The sequence below is a fragment of the Apis florea genome, unplaced genomic scaffold (genome assembly GCF_048593485.1).
Source record: "Apis florea isolate Af1SG1 unplaced genomic scaffold, ASM4859348v1 contig_3802_pilon, whole genome shotgun sequence".
In the NCBI taxonomy this organism is placed as follows: domain Eukaryota; kingdom Metazoa; phylum Arthropoda; class Insecta; order Hymenoptera; family Apidae; genus Apis; species Apis florea.
In genome coordinates this window covers 574,377-598,881 of record NW_028256863.1, presented here as the reverse complement: position 1 = coordinate 598,881, position 24,505 = coordinate 574,377, and the positions used below count along the sequence as shown (strand labels likewise).

General features: G+C 36.3%; 4 protein-coding genes and 2 long non-coding RNA genes across 10 annotated transcripts; 2 read left to right on the top strand and 4 right to left on the bottom strand.

Moving 5' to 3' along the window:
• The first annotated feature begins 22 nt into the window (after positions 1-22).
• On the top strand, positions 23-6,739 carry LOC100872290 (uncharacterized). Its single transcript, XM_003692856.4, has 3 exons — positions 23-848; positions 945-1,348; positions 6,396-6,739. Exons 1-2 carry the CDS (start codon positions 199-201, stop codon positions 1,339-1,341), a joined length of 1,047 nt encoding a protein of 348 aa, XP_003692904.2. The 5' UTR covers positions 23-198; the 3' UTR covers positions 1,342-1,348; positions 6,396-6,739.
• Positions 5,810-7,060, bottom strand: LOC147656142 (uncharacterized). The gene is made up of 2 exons (XR_015294946.1): positions 6,074-7,060; positions 5,810-6,002 (listed from the first exon to the last, which is right to left on the bottom strand). It is a non-coding gene; the product is annotated as an uncharacterized LOC147656142 (long non-coding RNA).
• A 462-nt stretch (positions 7,061-7,522) lies between these two features.
• LOC147656141 (uncharacterized) lies at positions 7,523-8,678 on the bottom strand. The gene is made up of 2 exons (XR_015294947.1): positions 8,253-8,678; positions 7,523-8,186 (listed from the first exon to the last, which is right to left on the bottom strand). It is a non-coding gene; the product is annotated as an uncharacterized LOC147656141 (long non-coding RNA).
• A 1,011-nt stretch (positions 8,679-9,689) lies between these two features.
• On the bottom strand, positions 9,690-10,716 carry LOC116414215 (cytochrome c, testis-specific). Its single transcript, XM_086916548.1, has 2 exons — positions 10,164-10,716; positions 9,690-10,000 (listed from the first exon to the last, which is right to left on the bottom strand). Exons 1-2 carry the CDS (start codon positions 10,288-10,290, stop codon positions 9,816-9,818), a joined length of 312 nt encoding a protein of 103 aa, XP_086772674.1. The 5' UTR covers positions 10,291-10,716; the 3' UTR covers positions 9,690-9,815.
• Positions 10,717-10,727: 11 nt separating this feature from the next.
• Positions 10,728-17,458, bottom strand: LOC100865192 (uncharacterized). 4 transcript variants are annotated; one of them, XM_086916546.1, is made up of 11 exons: positions 16,820-16,837; positions 16,588-16,624; positions 15,233-15,454; positions 14,920-15,046; positions 13,884-14,098; positions 13,674-13,764; positions 13,327-13,592; positions 12,339-12,598; positions 11,782-12,074; positions 11,361-11,555; positions 10,728-11,195 (listed from the first exon to the last, which is right to left on the bottom strand). In XM_086916546.1, exons 3-11 carry the CDS (start codon positions 15,434-15,436, stop codon positions 11,014-11,016), a joined length of 1,833 nt encoding a protein of 610 aa, XP_086772672.1. In that variant the 5' UTR covers positions 15,437-15,454; positions 16,588-16,624; positions 16,820-16,837; the 3' UTR covers positions 10,728-11,013. The 4 variants fall into 4 exon arrangements, with proteins under 4 accessions (XP_086772672.1, XP_086772671.1, XP_086772670.1 ...); XM_086916545.1 differs by lacking the exons at positions 16,588-16,624; positions 16,820-16,837 and adding an exon at positions 17,025-17,458; XM_086916544.1 differs by lacking the exons at positions 16,588-16,624; positions 16,820-16,837 and adding an exon at positions 15,719-15,836.
• A 2,929-nt stretch (positions 17,459-20,387) lies between these two features.
• On the top strand, positions 20,388-24,073 carry LOC100865069 (monocarboxylate transporter 12). 2 transcript variants are annotated; one of them, XM_086916356.1, is made up of 9 exons: positions 20,388-20,694; positions 21,032-21,158; positions 21,254-21,397; positions 21,831-21,958; positions 22,181-22,315; positions 22,454-22,739; positions 23,067-23,222; positions 23,295-23,486; positions 23,556-24,073. In XM_086916356.1, the coding sequence occupies exons 1-9, from the start codon at positions 20,614-20,616 to the stop codon at positions 23,717-23,719; spliced, it is 1,413 nt and encodes a 470-aa protein (XP_086772482.1). In that variant the 5' UTR covers positions 20,388-20,613; the 3' UTR covers positions 23,720-24,073. The 2 variants fall into 2 exon arrangements, with proteins under 2 accessions (XP_086772482.1, XP_086772483.1); XM_086916357.1 differs by lacking the exon at positions 21,254-21,397 and having other exon boundaries at positions 20,428-20,694.
• Positions 24,074-24,505: the final 432 nt, after the last annotated feature.

Here is a 24,505-nt window from a genome sequence, read left to right as displayed (position 1 = left end):
TTAAAAGAGAATATCTCGTAGCTCTCGTTGAAATTTCACGCTGAACGACTTTTGCGCGTTCCTTTGCGAGAAAGAAAGACCGATGAGAACGTTGGATTTCGCCAACGATCGTTTCGTTCACACCGCACACCGTATCATCGTTCCATTCAGCGTACCACGCTTTCCTGCTCGGCCGTTAAAACGGAACACCGGATCACGATGACTGCCATGGGTGTCACGGTATTCTGTAACAGAGTGCAAATAAACGGGAACGATCAAGAACAATTGATGCTGCTGCGAACTCTGCAGGACAACGAGAGCAATATAATCGGGAATCAATCGCATCTGATAGTGCCGAAGAATAACAACAACAACACCAACAACAACAACAACGCGAACGCGAATTCGGCGACGGTGCTGCCGCCTTACGACCCATCCAGATTGAAAAAACACGGGAAGAATGGACAACCACCGCCTGTTGCCGTCGCTCGGAGGAACGCGCGCGAACGGAATCGGGTGAAACAAGTGAACAACGGATTCGCCACATTGAGACAACACATTCCGAGCCACATCGCCGCGGGATACGGGGACAGGGGCAAGAAATTGTCGAAAGTAGAAACCTTACGAATGGCCGTAGAGTACATTAGGGGACTTCAAAGGTTGCTCGCCGAGGCTGACGGTGTCGAATACGATTCGAGCTCGGTTGCCGCGACGCAGTGCGTTCCATCGCCCACCAGTAGCGTCGTTTCGTCCAGTCACAACGGTTCTGGGGAGAGGCTCGCCCTCGAGGATGACGTCCTGGCCGCCGAGGACGAGGACGGTGAACAATTGGAGGAGGAGGAGGAGGCTGGGAAACGAAAAAACACCAAGTAAGTTCCTTTTCTTTCCAATTCTTTATTTCTCCACTTTGTATCGATCGTTATTTTTACTCTACTTTACCATCGGTTACCCGAATAATTTTGCAGATTATCGCCGAATCGGACCGCAGTCCCATCGCCTCACGATTACTACGCGTCCTCGATAGGCGACGAGGAGAATCTGGAACCGAGGACACTGTCGTCCAACGCGCAAACTTTCTCCCGCCTCTCCCCCAATTCGGTAGCGTCTCCACCGTCCGAATATTACGGACAAAACGAAGAGAATCTCGAGCCTCAAATTCTGTCGCCGTACAGCGGCGGCGGAGACAGCGAAGAGGGCGCAGCCACCGTTTACGCGGCAAGCCCGGAAACCTTTTCCGGGGCTCTGTATTATAAGCAGGAGATCACCGAATCCGGTGAATTCATGGACGTCGTCAGCTGGTGGGAACAGGAGCAGGGCAGGCTAGTACATCAACAACACACGCAACGGCTCACGCACGTCTAATAAAAAGGTTTGTGCGTTCTTTTCTTTTCTTTTTTCTTTTTTATTATTATAAAAACTCTTCCCTCGAATTTTAACCCTTCGAACGGTGGACTGTCAGGCAACATTTGGATTCGAACCACGACAATATTTATTTACGATTGATTTTTTTTAGAATATCAACTTCCTAACTTCTTTACGTATAATCTTATCAAGTGTGGAATAATATAACGTCAAGTAGATTTCCTTATCTTTAAATTAGATCGGACTGCATTAGTTTGACTATCAATAGGAATATTATTTTCAAAGTTTTCGAGTGATAAAGATAGAAATGAAGAGGCGAAAAAATAAGAATAATAGTGAATGTGAGAGCACGTTACGTGAACAAGAATTTAGAAAGATTATAAGACGAAATAAGAAAGACATTTTACCGCGTGATACCCGTCTTGAGAATGCATCTTGCCAATTGCTTTATAAAATATATAAACGCGAAACAACAATATGTAGAAATTAATCTAACAAATTTTCTTTCTTTAAAACGTAAAAAGACACATAAAATATTAAAAATTTTATACGTTAATTTCATGTGTGAATCGATTATATAAGAAATTCGTCGGACATAATCGTCTCGAGTTGTTGAGTTAAAACATACGAAGAAAGGAAGGAAACAAAAATGGTGGTTACAAAAACTTACTTTACTTTCTCACGATGTCGAAGGATAGCGAGTGACGAAATGACACGTTATCGAGATCGGGGGAGAGGAGGAGGAGAGGGGAAGTTACACGTGTGTGATCGAGCAACGAGGCAATAAACGACGATGGAACAGTCGCGCGATACAGTTTCACGTTCGTAAAAAAGCAACGTTGGGCCGGGCAAGAGAAGTGCTCGGTTGGAGTGCTTTAAGTGGTTTGAACCGACGGGGCTCGTTGATCGGGCACGTGACAATTACACCAGGAGGAAGCGTCGCCAAGTGGAAACTCGTGTACGGCATTTCCTTTCGAACACGTGCTCCACGAAAATAAACTTACTTCACGCGTTCGCGTGTAACCACTTTGCAAAGCGTGTGCCGCGAATTCTCTCTCTAATTTTCGTCGACTTAAAACCTGCCCTCAGTGAGTCGCGCGTTACGAATTATTTTCATCGATTTGGAAAAGAAGCCATTACCGCTTAACTTGAAATATTTATCTCGCGATAAGATTATACTGAAGTGTGCTTATACACCGGTGATAAGGAAGAAACTGTCAAGCGCACCGTTGAAGAGGCGCGTGTTGGGGAAATTTTAAATTCACATCAGCTCTCTCTCTCTCTCTCTCTCTCTCTCTCGTGCCGCCGTATAAAAGTGCTCACCCACAAACGGAAGTGGTTCACCATTTTCGCCATATGTTAGGTATCCTCCTCGAAATATCTCCCGACCAGACCTTTCCCAATCTTCGTGGTTTCCAATTGCTTGACATTGATCCGTTTCTCTTTGCCTTGATCACGCATATGCTCGCCTCCCTCGGGCTAAACCTACGTGTTTTATTTTCTCAGCTTTCGAGCTGTTCGGGAGATCTTATTTTCGTTACGTAACGTCTCGTTAGAACGTTATATCTATTACACGTTTTTGATTCAGAATTACGGATGAACGGTGGAAATAAAGAAGGTATTAATTATCGCAAAAAAAAAAAAAAAAAAAAGAAAAAAAAAACGGACGTGAAAACTTACAACTTTTTCAACGATATTTTCGCCCTTGGAACGGAGTAGAGGTCGACGAAGACGCGATGCAGAAATCGAGAGAAGAAAAAACAAAAAGAAGAAAAAGAAAAGATCGGTTGGGCGCGCGCAGTCGTCGAGTTATAAATAGAAATCATGATTTCCTTGGAAACATTCGTAACCCACGTGCCATACAGTAGTAAGTAAGATATTATGTTTGATACACGTGCACGTATCGGCACTCGGGACACGGCCATAAGGCGACATAAGTTTTTCGTATTTTTAACATATGGGCGGCAAGGAAACAGTTGTCGTGTACAAGGGAAGAGAATACAGGAAACGACTTAAAAAGTAAAATCCGAATTCGGGACGATAGATAGATAGAAAATTTTTCGTTCGATTTCCTCATTCTCTCCTTTTATTATCCATTATACATAAGAGGCTAAAAGTGGTCTCAAATATAAGGTTGGATCGAACTTGAGTTAAAGAGTGGAAACACTCGAATTTCAAAGCCATATGGGTAATGGCACTTGGATTATTAAGAAGCTTCTCTGGAACGACTACCATATGTCAAATAATACATTTGTGCGTGCTCGCATCTCGTTTTCTTCGATTTTTCCTTTTCAACTTGCAAAATCACCTACACGTCATCCAACCAAGATAATGATCGATCGTGTTTTCGACACATTCTTTCGTTATCGTATCTCGAGGATCTTTTCGAAATTTTCGCAAGTTTCGGCAAAACAGCAACGCGTTAACTTTCACAAAATTGCACGCAATTTAATTTTCAATTCATTTCGGCCCCCCTCCCTCCCTCCCTCCTCCCCCTGATCGTAGCCTTTTCGATACGGTTCACCTTTTAAAACGAACCATTAACCGTGTTTGCCTTCTTGCCTCCCCCCCCCCTCCCTCCCACTTTTTTTCCTTGCTCGCCCCGTTCAATTACCTTGGCCTTAAAACGAATTCTCCCGCGTGCGTCAATCACACAAATTAAAACGATGTTTCGCTTCTGGCGAACCGAGCGATCCCCTTCCGCCCCCCACCCTCCTTTTTTTTTCTCGTTTTTACGATCCTCGAAGCGAGAACCGGGGGAGGGAGGGAGGGAGGGGGGAGGCGAAGCGACGAGAAATTCCCGAATACCGCGCCCCGCGCGGTGTAATTCCTCTGCTCGAAGAAAGTGGCAGATAAAACGCGCGAAACTCCCCTCAGAGGGGAGTAAAAAGGTCTGTCGCACGCGAGCTCCGAACATGAACGAGAGCGGCCGAGTAATTCTCGACAATTATAAAGTGAGGTCATCTACGAAATTTACGAGATGCGTCGCCGCGGCAAATTAATTTAATAAATTCCTTCCTTGGCTCCCGTTGGTCACGTTGATATCGTTCGTCCCGTTCCACGCCAGCCCATCGACCTTCTTTCGGTCCCTGGAAACGGCCCTTAAGGCCCGATACACGCGCGTTTTACGCAAAGTGCGCGCGGAGTGCGATTTTCACGGATGTAGAATATTTTAGAATGTTTCGAAAACGAGCGTTGGTGCTTTTCCTCCGTGCACTGGACGAAACTGCCTGCTTTGACATTGTTATTTTTCTTCTACGGCGAGAAAAGTAGCAGGTTCGATGTAATTTCTAAAGGTAAAAAAAAAGTAGCATCTTAAACCCCGCTTGTTAAATCGAGATAATTATTCTTCGAGACGCGTGACACACTACGCGTGATTACGTTTACATCGTGGTTACAAATGTACTCGGTGGAAAGTGTAGCGAAATCGCAGAACGTGTTCAATTTTTCACACCGTAAGTAAAAATATACACGATTAAGTTTCACCGTTGGACAATGACGCGGTTAATTAATTTTTATGCGTTACGCGTCGCTTCTCGTTTCAATTTTTATTCCTTTCGCGTGTTTACAAAGATAAGCGTGAGCTCGACGAATTCGGTCTAAAATGACGAAACTGTTTTCTTTTTTTGCTTCAACTCCGCGCGAAAGATGCTCGTGTTTTTTCCTTCTCCTTCTCCTCCTCCTCCCCTTTTCTCCTTTAAAAGAAATTAAACTGCGTCGTAAAACGAAATGGTTGCAAGGTTCATGCAGGTCCGCTGTTCTTCTCCTTCGACTTGGTTCGCGAGGAACAAAAGAATTTAAAGGTCTGTCATGCTGGTAACCCGCATGTTGTGTATCTTATCAATAAACATTACCAGCATGACAATGCGACGGCGCTCGTATCGGCGACGGTTTCAAACCGATTATACTGTTTTAAAAGATTAAAAAACCTTTTCCGCCAAAAATAAAATCCCAGTTTTTTTTTTTTTTTTGCAAATTATCTTTATGACTCTAATACATATATAATACATGCAAGTCGAGCATGTGTTCTTTACTTTCGAAAATAGATTTGGATCGTTTAGAAAATACATTTTTATAGAAATGTGAAATAAACGAAATAGATACTTTAATTAGGTTTGAAATATATCGAGCATCTCCTCGAATCGTCGATTTCCAGATTCTGTGCGACACACACACGGATAAAATTTAGTGCCTGATAAAATAAAAGAAAAATTCCAGACGCTTTATCATCCGAAGACCAGTTTCTCTTGGTGGTTCAACGTTTTAAAATGTTGCTCTTAAAAGCGATTTCCAGTCACGCTCTGATAAACGATAAACGAATGTCCTTACAGAACCACGCTTTTCTCGTATTTTTCGTTTTATCTAGAAGCCATACGTTCCAAGGACTACCTCTTTACGCTCATAATTGAATTTATTTAATTTCGTGAGATGCAAGCTCGTGAAACTTTCAAATAAAAAAGAAACGTTATTAATTAAATTAATTTTTACTAAAAATTTGTCCCGATAAGCTTATTACATATTTTGCATAAATTTATACATCATCGTACAATATACTACCATCACATATTTCTTTGTTTATTATACATGTACAATTTGCCAGCAGGAAATTACCATTTCAACGTATAAAAACCACTTTTCTTGAAATCTCAAAACCGTAAATTCTGAATGAAAGAAATCAAATTGAATTGTCGTCGAATGGTACAAAAACTTTCGTGATTTTACGTATACTTACCATATATATATATATTCTTTTCCCACGATCTTTGAGGTTATATGTCCGGGATGTCTGTAAGATCGGTGGGTCCGTTTCCGCGCTTAATTCTTACTGATCCAGGTAAATAAGGATCTTCCCTGATCGATGGTGGATGAGGTACAATGGCCAGGTGGGTCATACAGAAATTCTCTTCCTTCCCTCGGAAGAATTCCTCGGGGATAGAATACGCGGAAATAATGTTTATCCGAAATAAATCACACGGAGGAGAATTTCGAGGGGTTCGAACGGAGGGATAAATATCGTCGTCGAATTTACGTTTCTCCTGTGTTTTTTGTTGCAGATTCGTCGCGGAAACTCGGATACCGCGGAACGAAGAGTCGTTTCGGAACGAAATTTCTCAAGTGGCAGTTTGAGGTTAACGGACAATCAGTACTTACCGCGCAAAGTACTTTCACACAAGATGGCACTGCCTTCGGTTTTTACACTTGCTCCACGGATACTATAGAATGTAATTCGATTGCAAAATTTTTTACAATTGTGCCTTAAAAATGCGACTTTCTCACAGAGAAGCAAGACCTTCTTACGTCTAACGTTTTTTTAAGTCTTAAATGTGGATGTGAGTATAAAATTAAAAATTGTATACACGCGAAGCTGTCTTCGATTAAATATCATTTGAGAGGAGAATTCCGCCTTGGCAACGATTCGATTTAAATCGACATTAAAAATTTTGATCGATTTCAAGCACCAAGTCGCTGTTTAATAAGATTTTAACATATTTACGAACGAGTAATTTTGTACGTATGTTAAAATATAAACGGTTGACGAATTAATTTTATCCAATGTTATCCATGTTATTCGTATAGGAGGAGTACTTGTTGTTACGTTAGAATTTCAAGAAATATAATCAAACGAACCAGAGGCGGTGTTTATAATTCTAAAAAATTCAAGATTCTTGTTAAAATTTAAAAAAAAACTTGAAATTAAGCAAGCAATAAATTTCTCTCTAAAAAAAAAGAAAAAAAAAAAAAAAGAAAGTGATATAGTTTCAGGATGTAACAATCGATCTTGGTATTATCGGTATTAGATTAAAATCGATAGAAGATAATATTGATAAATCAAAGAAATATGTACATAGGAAAGTGCCTTAAGTAAGTAAGATTCGAAATGAATTGTGTTAAACCGATGAAACTATTTTTTCTACTTTATACTTTTTAACGACTATTTAAGAAACATTTTTACTATTTATATCGTACAATGTCGTCCATTATAATGTTAAGAATCACGTAAGGCAATACGCTTTTTCCATTTCAAAAATTGAAATGGAAAAGAATAATTTTTGCGTGCCAACGAAGGAAAATATTATTCCCACGATATTATTTAATTAATTGATTAATTAATTAATTATTGTATAAGTCTCGGTCTCGGTATGCATTAAGAAAAAAAAAAAATGAAAAATTCAAACGAGAATTATTGTACAATTTTTTCTTATTCTCAATTTGAAGAAGCAAGAAACAAGTTTTATTTGAATCAAAAAATACACGATTATATAAGTTAAGCGTAATTCTATCCTCGAGATGAGAAGAATGGAGATTTGTAAATTTTTTCATAAGCCTGAAGTACTTGATTATTTCTATTAATTTAATTGTATAACGAGAACATAAGTTAATTACGATGTAACAATTAGTTCTCCCTATTTAATTGTAAAACGCACAATACACGTTCGTCCAGTTGTATAGAAGGAGAGGGGAGGAGGTTTCCAATCTTAAATTATTCCGCGACACGATTACAGAAATATTGTTTTGTAAATACAAGTGCCTTGATTTGTAATTACAATTGTGAACTGTCTCGAAAGAAAGGTCAATTGAGGAAAAATTGAAATTCCAATTTTTGGAATTTCAAGTATGATAATATATATATATACATATATATATATGTAAATTGATGAATCAGCTTTCGAAGGCAAGATTTTTTTTTTTTTTTTTTAACATAAAGCAGAAAGTTTCTTCTAATCCTCAGCGATTACAGACATTTTTCAATTCGCTACGTATATTATTAAATTATTATACAATACAACACGCGACAAATTCCCATTCCCAAACGGCAGCCACATTTTTCTTTCGATTTGTATCCGCTGTAACAATTTTTTTTACGAAATATTTAAAATACATTTTATTATTTATACAACTCGTTTACTCACGGTTTATCCACCACTCTGTAACGGTTCCATTCCCAGAAATGGATCGATCGGGCTCGATAATTCGGAAACTAATTTTATTTATTATACTTCGATGCGTGGCTGCGTCTGGTTGGCTGGCGCAGGAAGTGTGCGCAAAACCGGTAGCAATAATAAAAGGGGTGGTCGATTTCACGTCCACACATCGATAATTTCGTAATTTTCGTGAAATTGGTCCCGCTACCTAACCTAAACCACTCGACGAGGGCGAGTTCTCCTTCTCATTTTCTCCGTCCGTTCAACCCTCTCTTTCTCTTTTTTTTTTTTTTTTTCCGTTATCCTCGATTTCCGGACACGTTCCACGTAGGGGGTGGGTGAAGCGTTGCTGCTACGTCATTTCCGCAAGTGCTCTCGCTTTCCACATTAACGATCCACCGGTTATCGTTTTTTTTTTTTTTTTTTTTTTTTGTAACCGTCCAAGTGTATTATTGCACGAAGGTATATTTGTATCTTATTGAATTTTGATACGATTGGAAAAACACATTTAACAACGTGAATAAAAATATTTCAGGACACTTCTTGCAGAAATTTTCTTGAAATTCATCGGAAATTATGCGCATCGAGGTATAAAAAATTATTTCGAGAAAAGAGAAGATTTTAAAATTATGGTACGAAAAATATTTGCAACGGAATAAAAATAGAATTTTAAAAATTTTAATAAAAATATCGCACGGATCTCATCCTCTTGTAGAAATTTCTTTGAAATTCATCGAGATATTATTTCGAGAAAAAGAAAAAGTAATAGAAAATTTTAACAATAATAAAAATAAAATTTTAAAAATTTCAAAACTCCCCTGCAGAAATTTTCTTGAAATTCATCGAGATTATTTTATGCATCGAGGCATAAAAAATTATTTCGAAAAAAAGGATCGAAAAAAGGATTTTAAATCAGAGTACGAAAAATATTTTCAACGGAATAAAAATAGAATTTTAAAAAATTATAATAAAAATATCGCACGTATTTCAGGGTTCCTATCCCCTTGCAGAAATTTTCTTCGAGATTATGCACATCGAGATAAAAATATAAAAAATTATTTCGAGAAAAAGAAAAAGGATCAAAATGATAACGATGAAATTAATTAAATTGAATTGCCAGACAAATGTAAGATGATTAACTTTGTGCAATCTATCCATCTTCCGTAAATTTCATCGTCGTGATGATTAAAGGAGAATTTTATTTTTTTCGAATTCTTGTAATCGTACGCGGTTGATAAATAATCACTTCGTTTAACAACTTTGGTATATTCCTCGAAACAGGGCCAATTTTAATTATATAAAGTGTAATTTAATTATAATTTAATTATATAAAGTATTTATTAACGCGTTGATCCAGCTTCATGATTTTTCGAACAAAGTTGGAACAATATGTTAAAATAATATAAAAATATACGCGTTAAAGAGTAGATTTTAAAATTTTCTCGATTTATTATTCACTTTGCAACTGCTATTAATTATACACGTTGTTTCGGAACACACTACTGTACAGGTTATATCACAACAAGATATAAGACAATTTTACAAAAATGTTCACTTCAACGTTGCTAAATAAGCGATCACGTCCTTACGCTCGTCAGCTTTTTTAATACCGGCGAACACCATCCTCGTGCCGGGGATAAAATTTTTCGGTAAACGTAAATATTCATCCAACGTGGCCTCGTTCCACACGACGTTTTTGTTCTTCATCGCGTCGGTGTAACTGAATCCGGCCGAGGCTAGAACCGACAATCGGTAAAGATACTCCGTATTCGTTTTCGTATAATTTATTTATTTTTCTCGCTCGAAAGTACAAAGGAAATTAAATAAAAATGAAAAAAAAAAAAAAAAAAAAGAAAAGAAAAGAAAAGGGAAACAAAAGGATATGTTATATATACGTACTTCCACACGTTTTGCCAAATATTCCAAAAAGATTCGGACCTACCCTGTGTTTGTCATTTTTACCAACGGTATGACACATCGAGCACATTCTTATGAACAACGTTTTCCCTTTAGCTGGATCTCCCATATTTACTTTTGTGTATCGTTTCCCTCCCGAAACGAAGAAAGAAAAAAAAAAATAAGGTTATATCGATGATATAACGACGTTAATTAATTCGAGGTTAATTTCGAGCCGTGTCATTTCTTCTTTCGAACATGATGTCTCGATCGATCGAGATGCGACATGAAGTTTTCCCCGGAATAAAAAATATTATTTTTAAGCTACAATTAAGCGAATAAATAATTTTCGATCAGCAATTTCATCAATCGAGATTGATAATCTATACGATTTGAATTACTAACCAACACCTTTTTTTTTTCTTTTTTTTTTTATATCGAGATCATGCGTCACAAATGCACGCGAAAGATGTTTTCGAAGGTTCGAAAGAAGGATGTATGGGAGAGAAGGGAAAAATTGTGATCGAAGGTTGGCATTATAAATATAAATGAAAATAAAAATCGAGCTACGAAACAAAAGAGGAGGGTGTTGCCAATTTTATTTTATATTGTACTCGCAACACAAATTTGCATTGTTTGAGAGAAAAGTTATTTAATTTACGCACGTTCGATGCAAAATAATTTTACAAAGTATATATATATATATTTTTATAAATAATAAAGTAATTTCTCGTCTTTTGTACAAAAGAGTTTCTACTTTTTTTTTTTTTTTTAAGTAGTAGCAAATGCGTGCATTTGTGTGTATATATATATATATACAAAGAGCACAACAATGTCTTTCTCTCTCCTTCTTTCAATCCGTAGAAAAGGGAGCGGAAGTTTGGGCGGCAATTTTATTATCCGCTCGTTCCTTCCTTCTCTTTAGTAAATCAACCGAGAAGAATTGTACTGCCCACGGGATAACGAACAGGACGTTCATTAGAATAAGGGCGAGCTGGCAAACAACGAAACTGTTGGTCCAATCCTTCATGAATCCTGAAAGAGAAGTACCATTTTAAAATTCTTCCTTCTCCTTACCCTCTTTCAAATATATATAATAAATTTTTGTTTTATTACACTCGTGCATGTTTCTCGTTTCTCGTGCATTATTGTTGTCGTCGGTTTATTTAAACGGAAATCACCATTTGGATTTTTACTCACCAACGATCGGGCCGCATACTATAGAAACCATTCCGTTAATAGCCCCGGCAATACCGTACGCCGAGGCGAATTTATTTATACAAACGTCCTCTATGATAACTAAAGGTTGAGGGACCAACAACCATGATCTGACCATTCCTATAATCGTTATCATCACAAACATGCCGACCAACGTTTCATTGTACATTAAGTAACCTGAAAAATAAATTAATATATATATATTAAGTTTTACGATACAATTAAAATTTTAATTTTATAATAGAAATTTTAGACGAAAATCAATGATTTGTTTCTTCTCTCGCAACGATAAAAAATCTTTCGATGGATCTGAATTGTAGAGAGAAGAATGATTTGTTGATGGAATTTTCTTTTTTTTTTTTTTTTTTTTTTTTTACGTTTACAGTACGTGTAATTTACTAACCAATTTTTGCGAACGCCATGCCAATCATAGCGACGAAGAATATATATTTCGCTTTGACTTTTACCAACAAAGTGAAAATTGCGAGCAAAATCTTGGATACTAATTCCGCGGTTGCACAGACGGTAATTGCCAAGGCCGCTTGACTTTTCGTGTAACCACTGTTGGTCATCATCAGTGGCAAAAGGTAAGAAAATATGAAGTCGCTCGACAACACGAAACTGATCCCCATACAAATGTTTATGAAACCGCAATTCTTTAAAAGCGAGACATCCAGAAGTTCTTCCCAGATTTCTCTGCATTGTTGAAAATATATATTTTTTTTTATTCACCATCTTCCTCACCTTCCGTGGAAATTTGATTTTTTTTTTTTTTTTTTTTTTTCATTTTAAGCGAATAATCACGACGAAAATATATTGTTTTTACATATAGGTTTTTTTTTTTTTTTTTTTTTTACATTCTAAACAATAGAGAGAGAGAGAGAGAGAGAGAGAGAGAGAGAGAGAGAGAGAGAGAGAGAGAGAGAGAGAGAGAGAACGTTGAAAAATAATTTCACGTACTGTAGAGAACCTTTACCGATATCCTTTTTCTCTTCCATCGAAACTTGCACTCCCTTCTCTATTTTCCTCACTTTCGTCCCGTCCGTGTGATGCTGTCTAGTGTCCCCTAGACTTCCGATCCCCGTCACCAAATTCACCAAACTTGACGAGGAAAACGCGGACAATCGTTGCGTTAACAATTCACGCATCGATTTAGATTTCATTCGATTGTAAATTCTGTCTTCGATCTCGGATATCGAGGCTACCCTTTTCGCTGGCGTCTGTATTTATAACAAAAAAAAAAAAATAAATTTAATAATAAATAAAACATACGTATATTTCTTCGAGTCAAAGAATAAGACAAATATTCTTCTTTTTAAACGGTGAGCATACGAATTTCCATGCACACGTGCATGAAAAAAAGAATAACTCGTATAACGATTTCAATTTCACTGTTATTCGAGCATTTTAATAAGTAAATTACTTAAAGCAACTTTACTCGAAACTAATTACTTTTTCAACTTAATGTCCAACTCTGCTTGAGAACCACTGCGCTCCCCCACTACTTCGGCTGTCCTTCGCGTCGTACGTGTAGAGAGGTTTGCTCGCCGTTAGGGATACCGCTCCGTCGATTTAAACTTTCCATTTTCGATCTTTCTTCTCGTTCCGAGGCGCGTTATATTCTTTAAACTTCTTTCATTTTCAAAAATTTTGTTATCGAGTGTATCTTGATCAACACATTCATCACTCGATCAGACATCGAAAAATTAAAAATCTTATTTGGAAAAATGCGGAACGATGACAGATTTTTTTCCTTCTTTTTCCCCGTAAAAAAGCGACATCTGTCGACCAAAGTTGCTCGATCGATAATTAACCGCCTATATCGCCGCACGAGACGATTTATCGTATACCCGTTGTTATTTTCCCCTCGCGTAAACACGTCCTTCTCGATATTTCTCCCGAGAGCAACGAATTCGTACGAGGCAACGACGACACGTACAAAACTTACTTTCAACGTTTCGATCAAAAGTGGAACCTGTTTCACACTCTCGTCCTTGAGGCTCGTTAAACTGCTGCATCTCGTTTTTACAGGAGCTGTTGTGAAGTCGCTGTAACGACGATCCGGTATCACGCCGCGCAATTTCCACTCCTCTTTCGCCCGCCTCTTCTCCGCCCGGACGTCTTCCGGTTTCCTTGCGTGCCATTCAACGGGATGCATCATCGTCATCCCGACGATGGAGTTCAAGCTCATGGCGCCCGTCATCAACGCGGTCCCTCCACACAAATCGCACAATACGCATAACACGAACATCGCGTTTATCTCGAATAATAATTTTCATACGTTTTTCCGCTTACCTCGAAACCCGTACATCCTCATCATTTTCTCGATGCATATGGGATACGCGATTCCACCGAGGCCTACGATCACTTGGGCCGCGCTCATCACCTGCAACAACGAGGAACAAGAATTTTGAAATCTAAAAGGAAAAATGAAAAATTAGGGGGATACGAGTTTCGCCCGTTTGTACGCGCAGGCCCCTCCCCTCCTCCTCCTCCTCCTCGTACCGGCGCCCTCCTCTTCACGAAGTACGCGTTGAAATTCGTGTTGCAAATGGTGAAAATCAGGCCGAGCCCTAATCCTTGCAGGAAATTTATCAAGGCCATCTCGTACACGTTCCGCACGAACGCTAGGCACACGTTTGGAAACGAGAACAGCATCGCACCGACCACCCCCACCGGCCTCATGGAATACCTCTTGAGCAGCGTGTTGGTCATCAAACCTGAGCAAATTGATAAAAATTCTCCTTGAAAATTTGCAACGACGATTATACGTGAAAAGCATTTCTGATCGTGGTAAACATTTTATAGGAGGGAGAGGAAATTGGAAATTGTCTTAGAGAGGAAAGGCAAGTGAATTTTGAATGTACGTTGAGAACTTTGGCATGATTCACTTTGATAATTGAATTAATCTACAATTAGAACGTAGAACTTTGTTTCGTTTAAAATTAAAATCTTCTTATCTAACATTCATTCGGATAAGATTTACATAACTGCCGGTGGATGGACGCTTATCAGTATATAATATTTCCAACGATGAATATGTACGTCTATGATTGTGTCTCTCGTTGGAAAACATAATTCGTAAGAGCAAGTAAACTGGAATAAATAAATAGCATCCAAATTTCTCTCGAGATTTAATTAAAATTTAGAGGCGAGGGCAAGAATTAATTTTTGAATTAATTTTTCCTTTTTTATCAGGAAATTTCAGTTTCAGTATTATCATTACATCGTAAATATCATCGAGGAAGTGACATTGAATGTGCATACGTTGTAAATTAAAGGAACGCTTTATTTGTGCGCGAAGATATGATTCCGCTTCCTGGCGCCTTCGGAACGAACACGTTCGTATATCAAATAAACGTATTAAGATCGTATCATGCGATCAAAATTACCTTACTTCATGACGATTTGTTTTTCAATGGCAAAAGCATGGATGCAATGGAAGATATTTACATTACTTTATTACAACGGTTTCGTTTTGTTGATAAATAAAAAGGAAGAAAAAAAAAAAGAAGGATTGCATCGTTATTTATGCACTTACCGGCGATAGAGAATGTGACCATGAAAACGGAATTGAAAAGTGTCATCGCGGTTCCAGCTTGGCCAGTTTCTTCCAGAAAATCGCCGAATATTATCCCAAACGACGAAGTTGGCCCGAACGTCGTAATCTGGAGAAAAAAATAAATCTACTATCTTCCAAATATTTTTTCGTTTCGAAATTAATCGAAAGGATGTGTACAACACATCTCGTTAGATAAGATCAAACGATCGAATACTTTCTTGTATCAGTTTTCTTCCTTTCGTTCGTTACGTGCAATTTTAAAAAAAGAAAAAGAAAAAAAATGAATACTAACAAAGATCAGTATCATGGCTATGGCGACCATCCATCCCCAACCACCATCGGGAGCCAAATCTTCCAACGTGATCTCGTCTTCATCCTCCTCCTCTCTCTCCTTTCCGTTAGATAACAACGTGCTATTATTTCGAACCTCCTTCTCATCCTCGTTGAAAAGTCTCGTCTCTATCGCCGTTTTCCCATTCGTTTTAGTCACCGTCATATTTTTATCCTCGACCCTCTAAAACCAAGAAATATTTAATAATAATAATAATATAATAATAATAATATATATATTAATAATATGTTCTCGATATTCCTTCGATTCATCTCTCTCTCTCTTTCTTTCTCTCAACAAGATTCTTATTTAAACGTTCGAAGCGAAAAAGTAGAACAATCGAATGAACGAATTTTTAAAGGAAACGAACGACTGTGTTACCGATCGAGAAAAAGTAAGAGGACGTCGAACGAACGAGTTTTTGAAGTGAACGAACGAGGATCTTACCGGTTGAGAAAAAATCTTCCTGTACAGTAGTATCGAAAAGAAAAGAAGGTTGAGAATGATGAATAATAGAATAATGAATAAATAGACACGGATATGTGGGAGCGTGGTCGGATAGTTTTTAACTGAGCAGGAACAGGGTAGAAACCAATTCGAAGACTTTCTTATCTATGTACACAATGTCAACGTGCTAAGCACCTATCCTTAATGAGAATGAAATATGGCTATCGTAGGAATTAGAAAATCATCCGAGGAGAAGAAGAGGAGATAGAGAAATCAGATTGTAAATGAAATTTTGCAATGATGACAATGATGATTATCACGGCGAGATGATAACAACGAAATAACAACAACAACGATGTATCATCTTCCTAGATATGGTGTTTCATTTAGCAACAAAGTTACTTTTCTTTTTTTTTTTTTTTTTTGAGAATAATTTATTTAAAAGTGAGATAATTAATTTTAAAGATAAGAAAATATTCTTATTTTTAAAATACGCAAATCATCGTTATCGATCGGTTTGTTTGTGAAATGTGAATGTTTTGAAACGTGATATTCTCGAAATTATATTCGAGAAAATTTAAATCTCAATTAAAAGATCTAGGTTTTGGGCGAATGGGTTGTTGAAAAAGAGAAATATAGAAAAGGAAGCACCGATCAAAGTATATTTTGCGATGGAAAAAAATAAATTTACTTTGCAAACCGCAGCGGTTTGTGTACACACACCGCAAGTAATTGAAACCATTAGCAAAAAATATTCTTGGCGACTCTCTCGTGTGTTAATTAATCGTGCGTTTATTTCCATTTAGAATCAAATAGACACTATTTCCTATATATTTTCTATAAATTAATAATTCTATTAATTAACGTACCTGTTGTTCAACCTGTTGTTTCGAATCGTGGACTCGACTTGTCGGTTACAATGGAGAGAAATTAGAGTAGCACTGATAATACCAACAATGTCAATATTGAAGATGATAATGCAATTTACTTTTGAAATATTTAATTTTGTGAACTATGTTAAACCAATACCTGTATATAATTTTACTACGTACATTCCTGAAAATTAGACGCGAAACAATTACAAAACCAAACGTTTCGTACCTTATTCTTGATTCTCTATTTTCCCTCGAAGATCAAGACCGAGCATCTTGCTTATCTTTCGCTATGACGCTATTTTATTTATTTTATTTTGTATAATTCTCATCACGTACTCTAACAGCCGAAGGCAATCAATGATGGTTGATCATTTTCATAAAACGATTTTGATTTATTAAAATTCTTTTTAAAAAAAAAATTTCTTCCTTACCTTTCACAGAAGAAAGAGATTCGAAATATATATTATAGAAAACAGGATCGAAGAGAATGGAAGAACGATCAACAATAATCCATCCTTGTTCCCTCCGTTTAATGGATTCGAATATTTTGAATTTCTCTCAAAAATGGAAGAAAACGAACGGTGAAACGAGACCCGCCACGACAACTTCGATCAATTCACAACTTTCGTACATTCTTCGCGAAAATCGTTTTCTCACTCTGCCACTTGCACAAAGTTTGGCTACGAGATAAATCTTCGCGACACCTGACATAATATAAATAATATTCGGTATAGAAGCGTGACGTTTAAACGACGAAAAATCTGAATTGGACTGGAATCTCTCTCGTGCCAGGCGAGACGGAAGCGAACGGTGCGACACCACAGATTGCGTCGAACAAACGAAACCAACGAAGTAACGAGATAGCGTAGTCTCCTCCGTTTCGCGCTTTCTTTCCTCTTCGAACGATCCTTCTCCTCTTTGGACGAGATAAACAAAACGGAAAAAGGACGCGCGCAATGTCGACACAGTGATTCAAATGATAGATTAGATGGGCAAAATTCATTTTCAAATGTATAAAGAATAATTGTTTAATGCGTGAATAAATATATATTAAAATTTTATATCCTTTTTTTAAACGTTTACGAATTAAACAAAATGATCAATTGATTACAATAGTCAAGAAATATTCCGTAAATTTATTAAGAAGCATTTAAATTTCAATTTTATTAATGGATATAACATCTCGACATCTCTCACATCTATTTTTAATTTAAATAGTTATAAATTATCGGTAAGTTTTTTTTTTCCTTTTATAAATTAAATTTAAAGTTGAATAAATTATTTCGTATTGAAAATTCGTGCAATTCGTCAATGATTTTTTATACGTTCCACATCGTTCCACGCGATAACGGTAGAACGTATGAAAAGTAGAAATTTTCTATTTTTTTTTTTTTATTAAACTATATTAAAATTTATTTTACAGTCACTCATAATATATACTTGCTATATCATCATACTCGCTCATTCTTTAATCTAGCCATTAATATTTATGGATTAAGCTATCTATCCTCCTCGCTATTTATTGTTAATAATAATATTCCTAACTTTAATTGGCAATTCCTTTCCTAATATTTGAGCGATCGGTATGCAGTGTGTCTTTTTACAGTGCTTCTTTCATTTTATAATATTCAGTTTTTATCGTTATTTTGTTAAATTTTTACTGTTCAAGCTCATACCTGGCTCGTATCTATCAGATAATTTATAATATATAACTTCTTTTTTCAATAAGTATCTTTTTCTTAACATCCGTCTCTTCGGAATACAATTTCCAATTCTCAACGTCCAGTTTATCATATGTTTGTAGCTTTCTGAGTTAATTGCCTGCCACAACTTTTTTTGCTAGTCCGCCACACGGCTACTTAAGGTCACAATATCACACATATTCGTATATTTATATATTTTTTATACATCTATCACTGCATTTTCTTTTTTCTTCTATACTATAATTAATGTTAATTTTTTTTTTTGTACATTCAATCATATTTTTATAATTACATACACTTTTGAATGAAACTAACAAATTATATTAAAAAGCAGTATTGTTTTCTAAAAAAAAAAAAAATAATAATTTTAGCTTTTACTGTTCGAATCATTTCGATAGTTTCGTGTTTTCTCTCTCAAGAGGGGAACGTTGAAGATTGCGCGAGGAATCCTTTTCGAACGAACGAGATTATCTTTATCGATTATGATTATTATCGCGTTATGTTCGATGAAATTGTGCGGAGGAAGATAGCGATGATAGCGAGTGTATCGACCAGTGTACATACTCGCGAGACCCGAGTATGGTCATCGAAAGGACGTTTGTCATCGTAAGATTTCTTTTTGTTTGTTTGTGTGTGTATATATGTATGTGTGTGTAATATTATATAGAAGATTGCTCGATCAATTTTCAATGAAGCAAGTTTTTAACGTAAGATTGCCTAACGTATTGGCTCGAGTCAACAAGTTTTTTTTTAAAGATTCCTTGAAACGAATTATTGATCCATCGAGTTAACGTCAAGTATTTTTTTTTCCTTTTTTTTTTTCTCTTTTTTTTTCAACTCCAAACGAATCGAGGCGTTCCTCTTCGAAGGTTCGAAGTTAACCAAAAAAAAAAAAAAAAAAAATTCTACGAATCGATTGAGAAACGATTGAAATCTTCCCCCGCGTTCACGTTTTATCTTTCGCGATCGATTTCTTGCGGTTACGTGTCATTGAAGGAATATTGTATCTCTGACAAAATAGTTTAACGATGTCCTTATGTTCTCGAAAAACTGTATCGTTTTTATTCTCGATTTACCATCTACTCTAGATACTGCTAGATGGCATTCCGGGTTAAAATATTCGAGCCAACAGAAAGAAGAAACAAATATACGTGGTAACGTTTCGATTCCGTAAAAAAAAATGTTATAACTCGTTCAAGAAAGAAAAAAGAAGAAAAACGAAGGCGCCGTTTCTCGTTTTCAAATATGCAAATAGTCTCAACTCGGCGTTATAATTGAGCTATAATTATAATTGCAACGATCGCTTCGACGACAATAAAGACAAAGTTACACAATTTTGTCTTAAATATTTTCCACATTCTCGGATAATTTTCCATTTAAATTGTTTACTCGCGTATCTACGTGCGTACGTGTCCTATCGAGCGTTAAAAAGTTACATAAAGTGATAAAAGTTGATTTGAAAAAAAAGTTGAAGAAGCGATGATACGAACGAGAAACTTTGAATATATCGATAAACGTTTTTTTTCTTTTTTTTTTTTTTTTTTCCTTTCAATCGATCATTATCGATGTACAATTAATCACTGCACCGGCACGAGACACGAGCGTGTCATTATTTGTATTTTGGTTGATTAAATGTGGAACCGATTAATCGCATTATGGTATATAGCTACAACATAGCGAAAATGAATTTAGACGATCTTTTGATTGCAAAAACGACACATTTATTATTATTAAAAATAATAAAACACACGCGCGAATATAATAATATTCATTCATCGTTATCGAACTCCTTGCACTTGGGGGAAAAAAAAAAAAAAAAATGTTTCTCCCTTCTCCTCCTAGGAGAATATCTCGATAATATCTAATGACAGCTTGCTTTTTACTTCCCTCCTTCCTTCCTTGAAACAATATAACGAGTGGCGCGTACAATTCCAATGGTAAATATTTCATGTTGCAAAGTTTTTTTTTTTGTACAAAACGTGCCAAAGAAAAGGACGACGCGACGAGTATTTTTCCGTGGGACGAAGAGGGGCGAGCCCGATCGACTGATCGGACGTGCGTGTGCGCGCGCGCCACAGGTGACTCGTCGCCAGTGCTCGATCGAGGCGAAGAAAAGTGACGCGCCGGTGTCGATATACACCGCGGATTACGTTGAGCGAACGGTGAATGGAAGGAAGAGGCGGCGACATAATCGATCGAGATATGGAATAATCAACGCGGTGCCGCTCAACTTTTGCGCGCCACTCTCGTCGAATTCGTTACGCCCGACGAGCTCGTTACGCACGAGGAGGAGGAAGAAAAACAAAATCGGAACACGATGAATCGCGAAAAAGCGAAAAGGAAGGGGATCGATGGCGGTTGGGGGTGGTTCGTGTGTTTCGGAAGCAGCCTTATCTCGGTGAGTTAACAAGTTTCGCTTTTAATTCTTCGTCCTGATTTTTTTTTTTTTTTTTTTTATAATCTTGATATTCGAAAGGATCGAGACGATTGTTCGATTCTTTGTTTCTCACGACTTTGTGAAAATGATCATTTATCGCGAGTTGTTGTATATTTAAACGAAGGAAATTTACATTTCATACAATTTCCACGCTCTGACGTCTATCCTTTGTTATCTGCCAATTTTGATATCTCGATTATCGTTGCTATCTATGAACTTGTATTTTTTTTTTTTTAATTTTTATACAACTCGTATATCGATGCATCGAAATACGCGTAAATTTTATAAACTTTTCCAGCTCTCTTTAAGATCCTTGGATCCCTCGTTTGGTCTTCTTTTTCACGATCTCTTCTTGGAGCTCGATATAGATTCAATGAAAGCCTCTTTGATAATGAGCATTCTCGACGCCATCGTCAATTTTTCCGGTATTGTAAAGAAAATAATAAATTTAACGAACAATATATATATATTGATTCATTTGGAATTATATTAATATTAATTTATTTTATCACCGATTTAGGCCTTTTGGTAGGACCTTTATTGAAGAAGTACTCTTATCGACAAGTATCTTTCTTTGGATCTCTTTTAAGTTGTAGCGGGCTGATATTGACATCGAGGTCAAATAGCATGATTCATATCGTTTGCACTTACAGTATTTTGGGAGGTAGGTAGGTGATAAGCAACTTTGGGACAAATTTTTTACGAGCAACTGTTCTAACATTTGTACATACAGGATAGGAAGAGAATAAAAAAAATAAGAAAATATAATTGCCTATTAGATACGAAAAAAAGTATAGGACGAATTATTCTTTTGTTGCTCATACTTAATTTCGATTTTCTCAAAAAGAAAAATGATGACTTGAATGACTTAAGCTTTTTACTTATTTTTACATGCAAAAGTATTCTTATCGATAGTTCATTCGTATCTAATTTAAATATCCGATGTGATTCATGTTTTGAAATATTTTTCGTATTCTCGACTTATGTAATCACATCCTTTCTCAATATTCTAGAATCAATATTTTTGTTAATTTTAAAACATACTGATTATTCATTGTTATTCATTGTTAAATAAATAAAATTAATGCACGTATTAGGATTAGGAACTGGATTGGCGATCGCGGCATCTTTCGTGGCATTGAACACATTTTTTGACAAAAAGAGAGGACAAGCCGTAGGATTTTCTATGGCAGGCACAACATTGGCCATGATGGTAGTGCCTCAGGTAAAATATATGAATAGATAATTTTTATAGATAAAGAAAATAAAATTGCCAATTATCGATCGAGCCAGTTTAATAATCTCTCTAATTCTACTTCCCGATGAATTAGTTCCTGTTGCGAATATAAACCTATATTATCTTTTGTTCCAGAATGATTTCAGAATAGGTGAACAGATAAGTTATGCAAAATTATGTTATATCGATGATTTCTTCCTCCTCTTGTAGTTGATACATCTTCTTTTGGATGCTTACGGGTTTCGTGGCACGATGTTAATCGTTGGAGGATGGGCATTGCATTCCGCAGTTGGTGCTTGTTTATTACGTCCGCTTCGAGTCGAAAGTTCAAAACCCGTTGAGAAGGTAAGATCTTTTAGATCGTATTTACGTTTCTCGTTTCTTTAACTTCGCTTTTTCTTTTTTTTTTCTTCTTTTTTGATTATCTCGCGTGAAAACGTGATAAGGTTTTTTTCAAATAGTTGAAAAAAATTCCTTCTACAGCCCGTAAATAATTCCTCAGAGAATGATACGTTGCTACGGTTAAATGACGCTGAAACGACGAAAAAGGTCGAGTACGGTACGAATGATTGCGAAAACAATACCGCGACGTACGAGGAGATAAAGCAACACGGGAAAGAAAACGAGTTGTTACGAAAAATAAAGGAGACTTTCGATCTGGATTTATTCAAGGATAGCGTCTATTTAAACATCGTCGTCGGTCTGAGCTTATATTATGTAGCCGAGTCCAACTTCAAACTGATGACGCCGTTTTTTCTGGCCAGCATAGGTAAGTAATCCAGTAGAAAGAAACGAAATATAAATATTAGTAGCGTAGCGAAGGATGTGACTAGCCTAGCAATATCCTAGCTACGGCACGCGGTGGAACGAAACTCGAGAAAACGCGATAAACGTGCGACAAAGATCGATCGTGCCATAAAACTTAAGAAGAAGAAGGAGAAAAACAACAACAAACTTGCCCTTGAAAGAAACTTCGATCGAACGAACTTTGTTGAGTGGATTTCGTTTGCCGCGTTTTTTCTCGAGTTTCGTTCCACCGTGTGCCTCAATTTTTAGAATTTTTTGGAACCTTTTGAAGGAACTTGATGGTCGATAGGAATGAGCAAAGCCGAGATCGCTTCCTGTTTATCGATAACTGCGTTCACCGACATTCTTGCCCGACTCACACTCCCAACTATATTCGATAAATTAAGATTGAAAAAGAGGATCGTGTTCTGGACGTTTTCCATACTGGTTGGAATTGGACGATCGAGTACGTTCGTGAGAAATCATCTTTTATTTATTCTCTCTTGATTTCTTCTGATATTTCCGTTTTGGTTTCCAGTCATGGTAGCGCAATCGAAAGGAACATTTTTGATAGTGACATTCGTGATAATAGGATTTTTACGGGGCGCAACTTTGGTGAATTTAAATCTCACCGTATCCGAATATTGTTCCTTGAGCAAATTGCCGAGTGCCTTTGGAATGTTCATGGTGTTTAAAGGTTTATTCGTAATAATATTGAGTCCGTTGATCGGTAGGTTTAATATAATAATAAGAATCATGTTAAATTATCGAATAATAATTTTTTCTTTTTCCTTTACAGGATACATCAGAGATGCCAGTAAAAGTTATGCAATTTGTATACACGTGATGACGTTAATTATATCCACCATGTTCGTTACATGGAGTATCGAGTTTATATGCAAGATATTTAGAAAGGGAAAATCCAATTTAAATAAAAAAACGCAAGATATATCGATGGAATGAACGTTTAAATTTTATCAAAACTGATATAATATCTAACATTAGTTATGTACATTTTCGCTTAAAAAGTGTAATTTATTTCAATTCTCTCGACGTTCGTAATTTTGTTACAGATATTACGATGTCCACCTTGGATTATATAATGTTATAATATATAATATTTTTAGACAAAGATGCGTACCTGACATTTTAACGTACCATACTATTTATACGAATCTATAGTTTGTATAATTTGTATGATCCTGTTTAAAATCAAATTCTATTTCGTGATACATATAGAATATTCAATGCAAGTACTAATCTTCTATTTTATATAAATGAATATAAATAAAAAAAAAGAAGCGTGAGTTCATAAAACCTAATTTTTTTTTTCACACCTTCAATTCTTCATATGAAATATACGATCGATAAAATCTATTTTTAGAAAAAATTTTTAAAATATTTAATATATAATTTAGAAAGAAAGATCTTTTCAAGTTTTTATCAATCCATTGTTCTCAATCTTTCGTCATAAAAAAAACTTCTATTAGAATAAAAAGAAAAATAATTAATAAACATTGTGAAATGAAAAAAATATATGTACAAATGTGAAATTTCCCACGGAGGATCGTATACAATTCTCCTTGTAATTATAAATGCTAATTTAATCGTCGTACATTTATATGAATGTTTAATTGCAAATTCTCCTCATGATTCTCGAGAAATTGCATGTAATAATTGAAACGGAACCGGAAAAAAAAAATCATTTTTAAATCAATAACATTCAACCGTTATTTTAGAGATGAAATT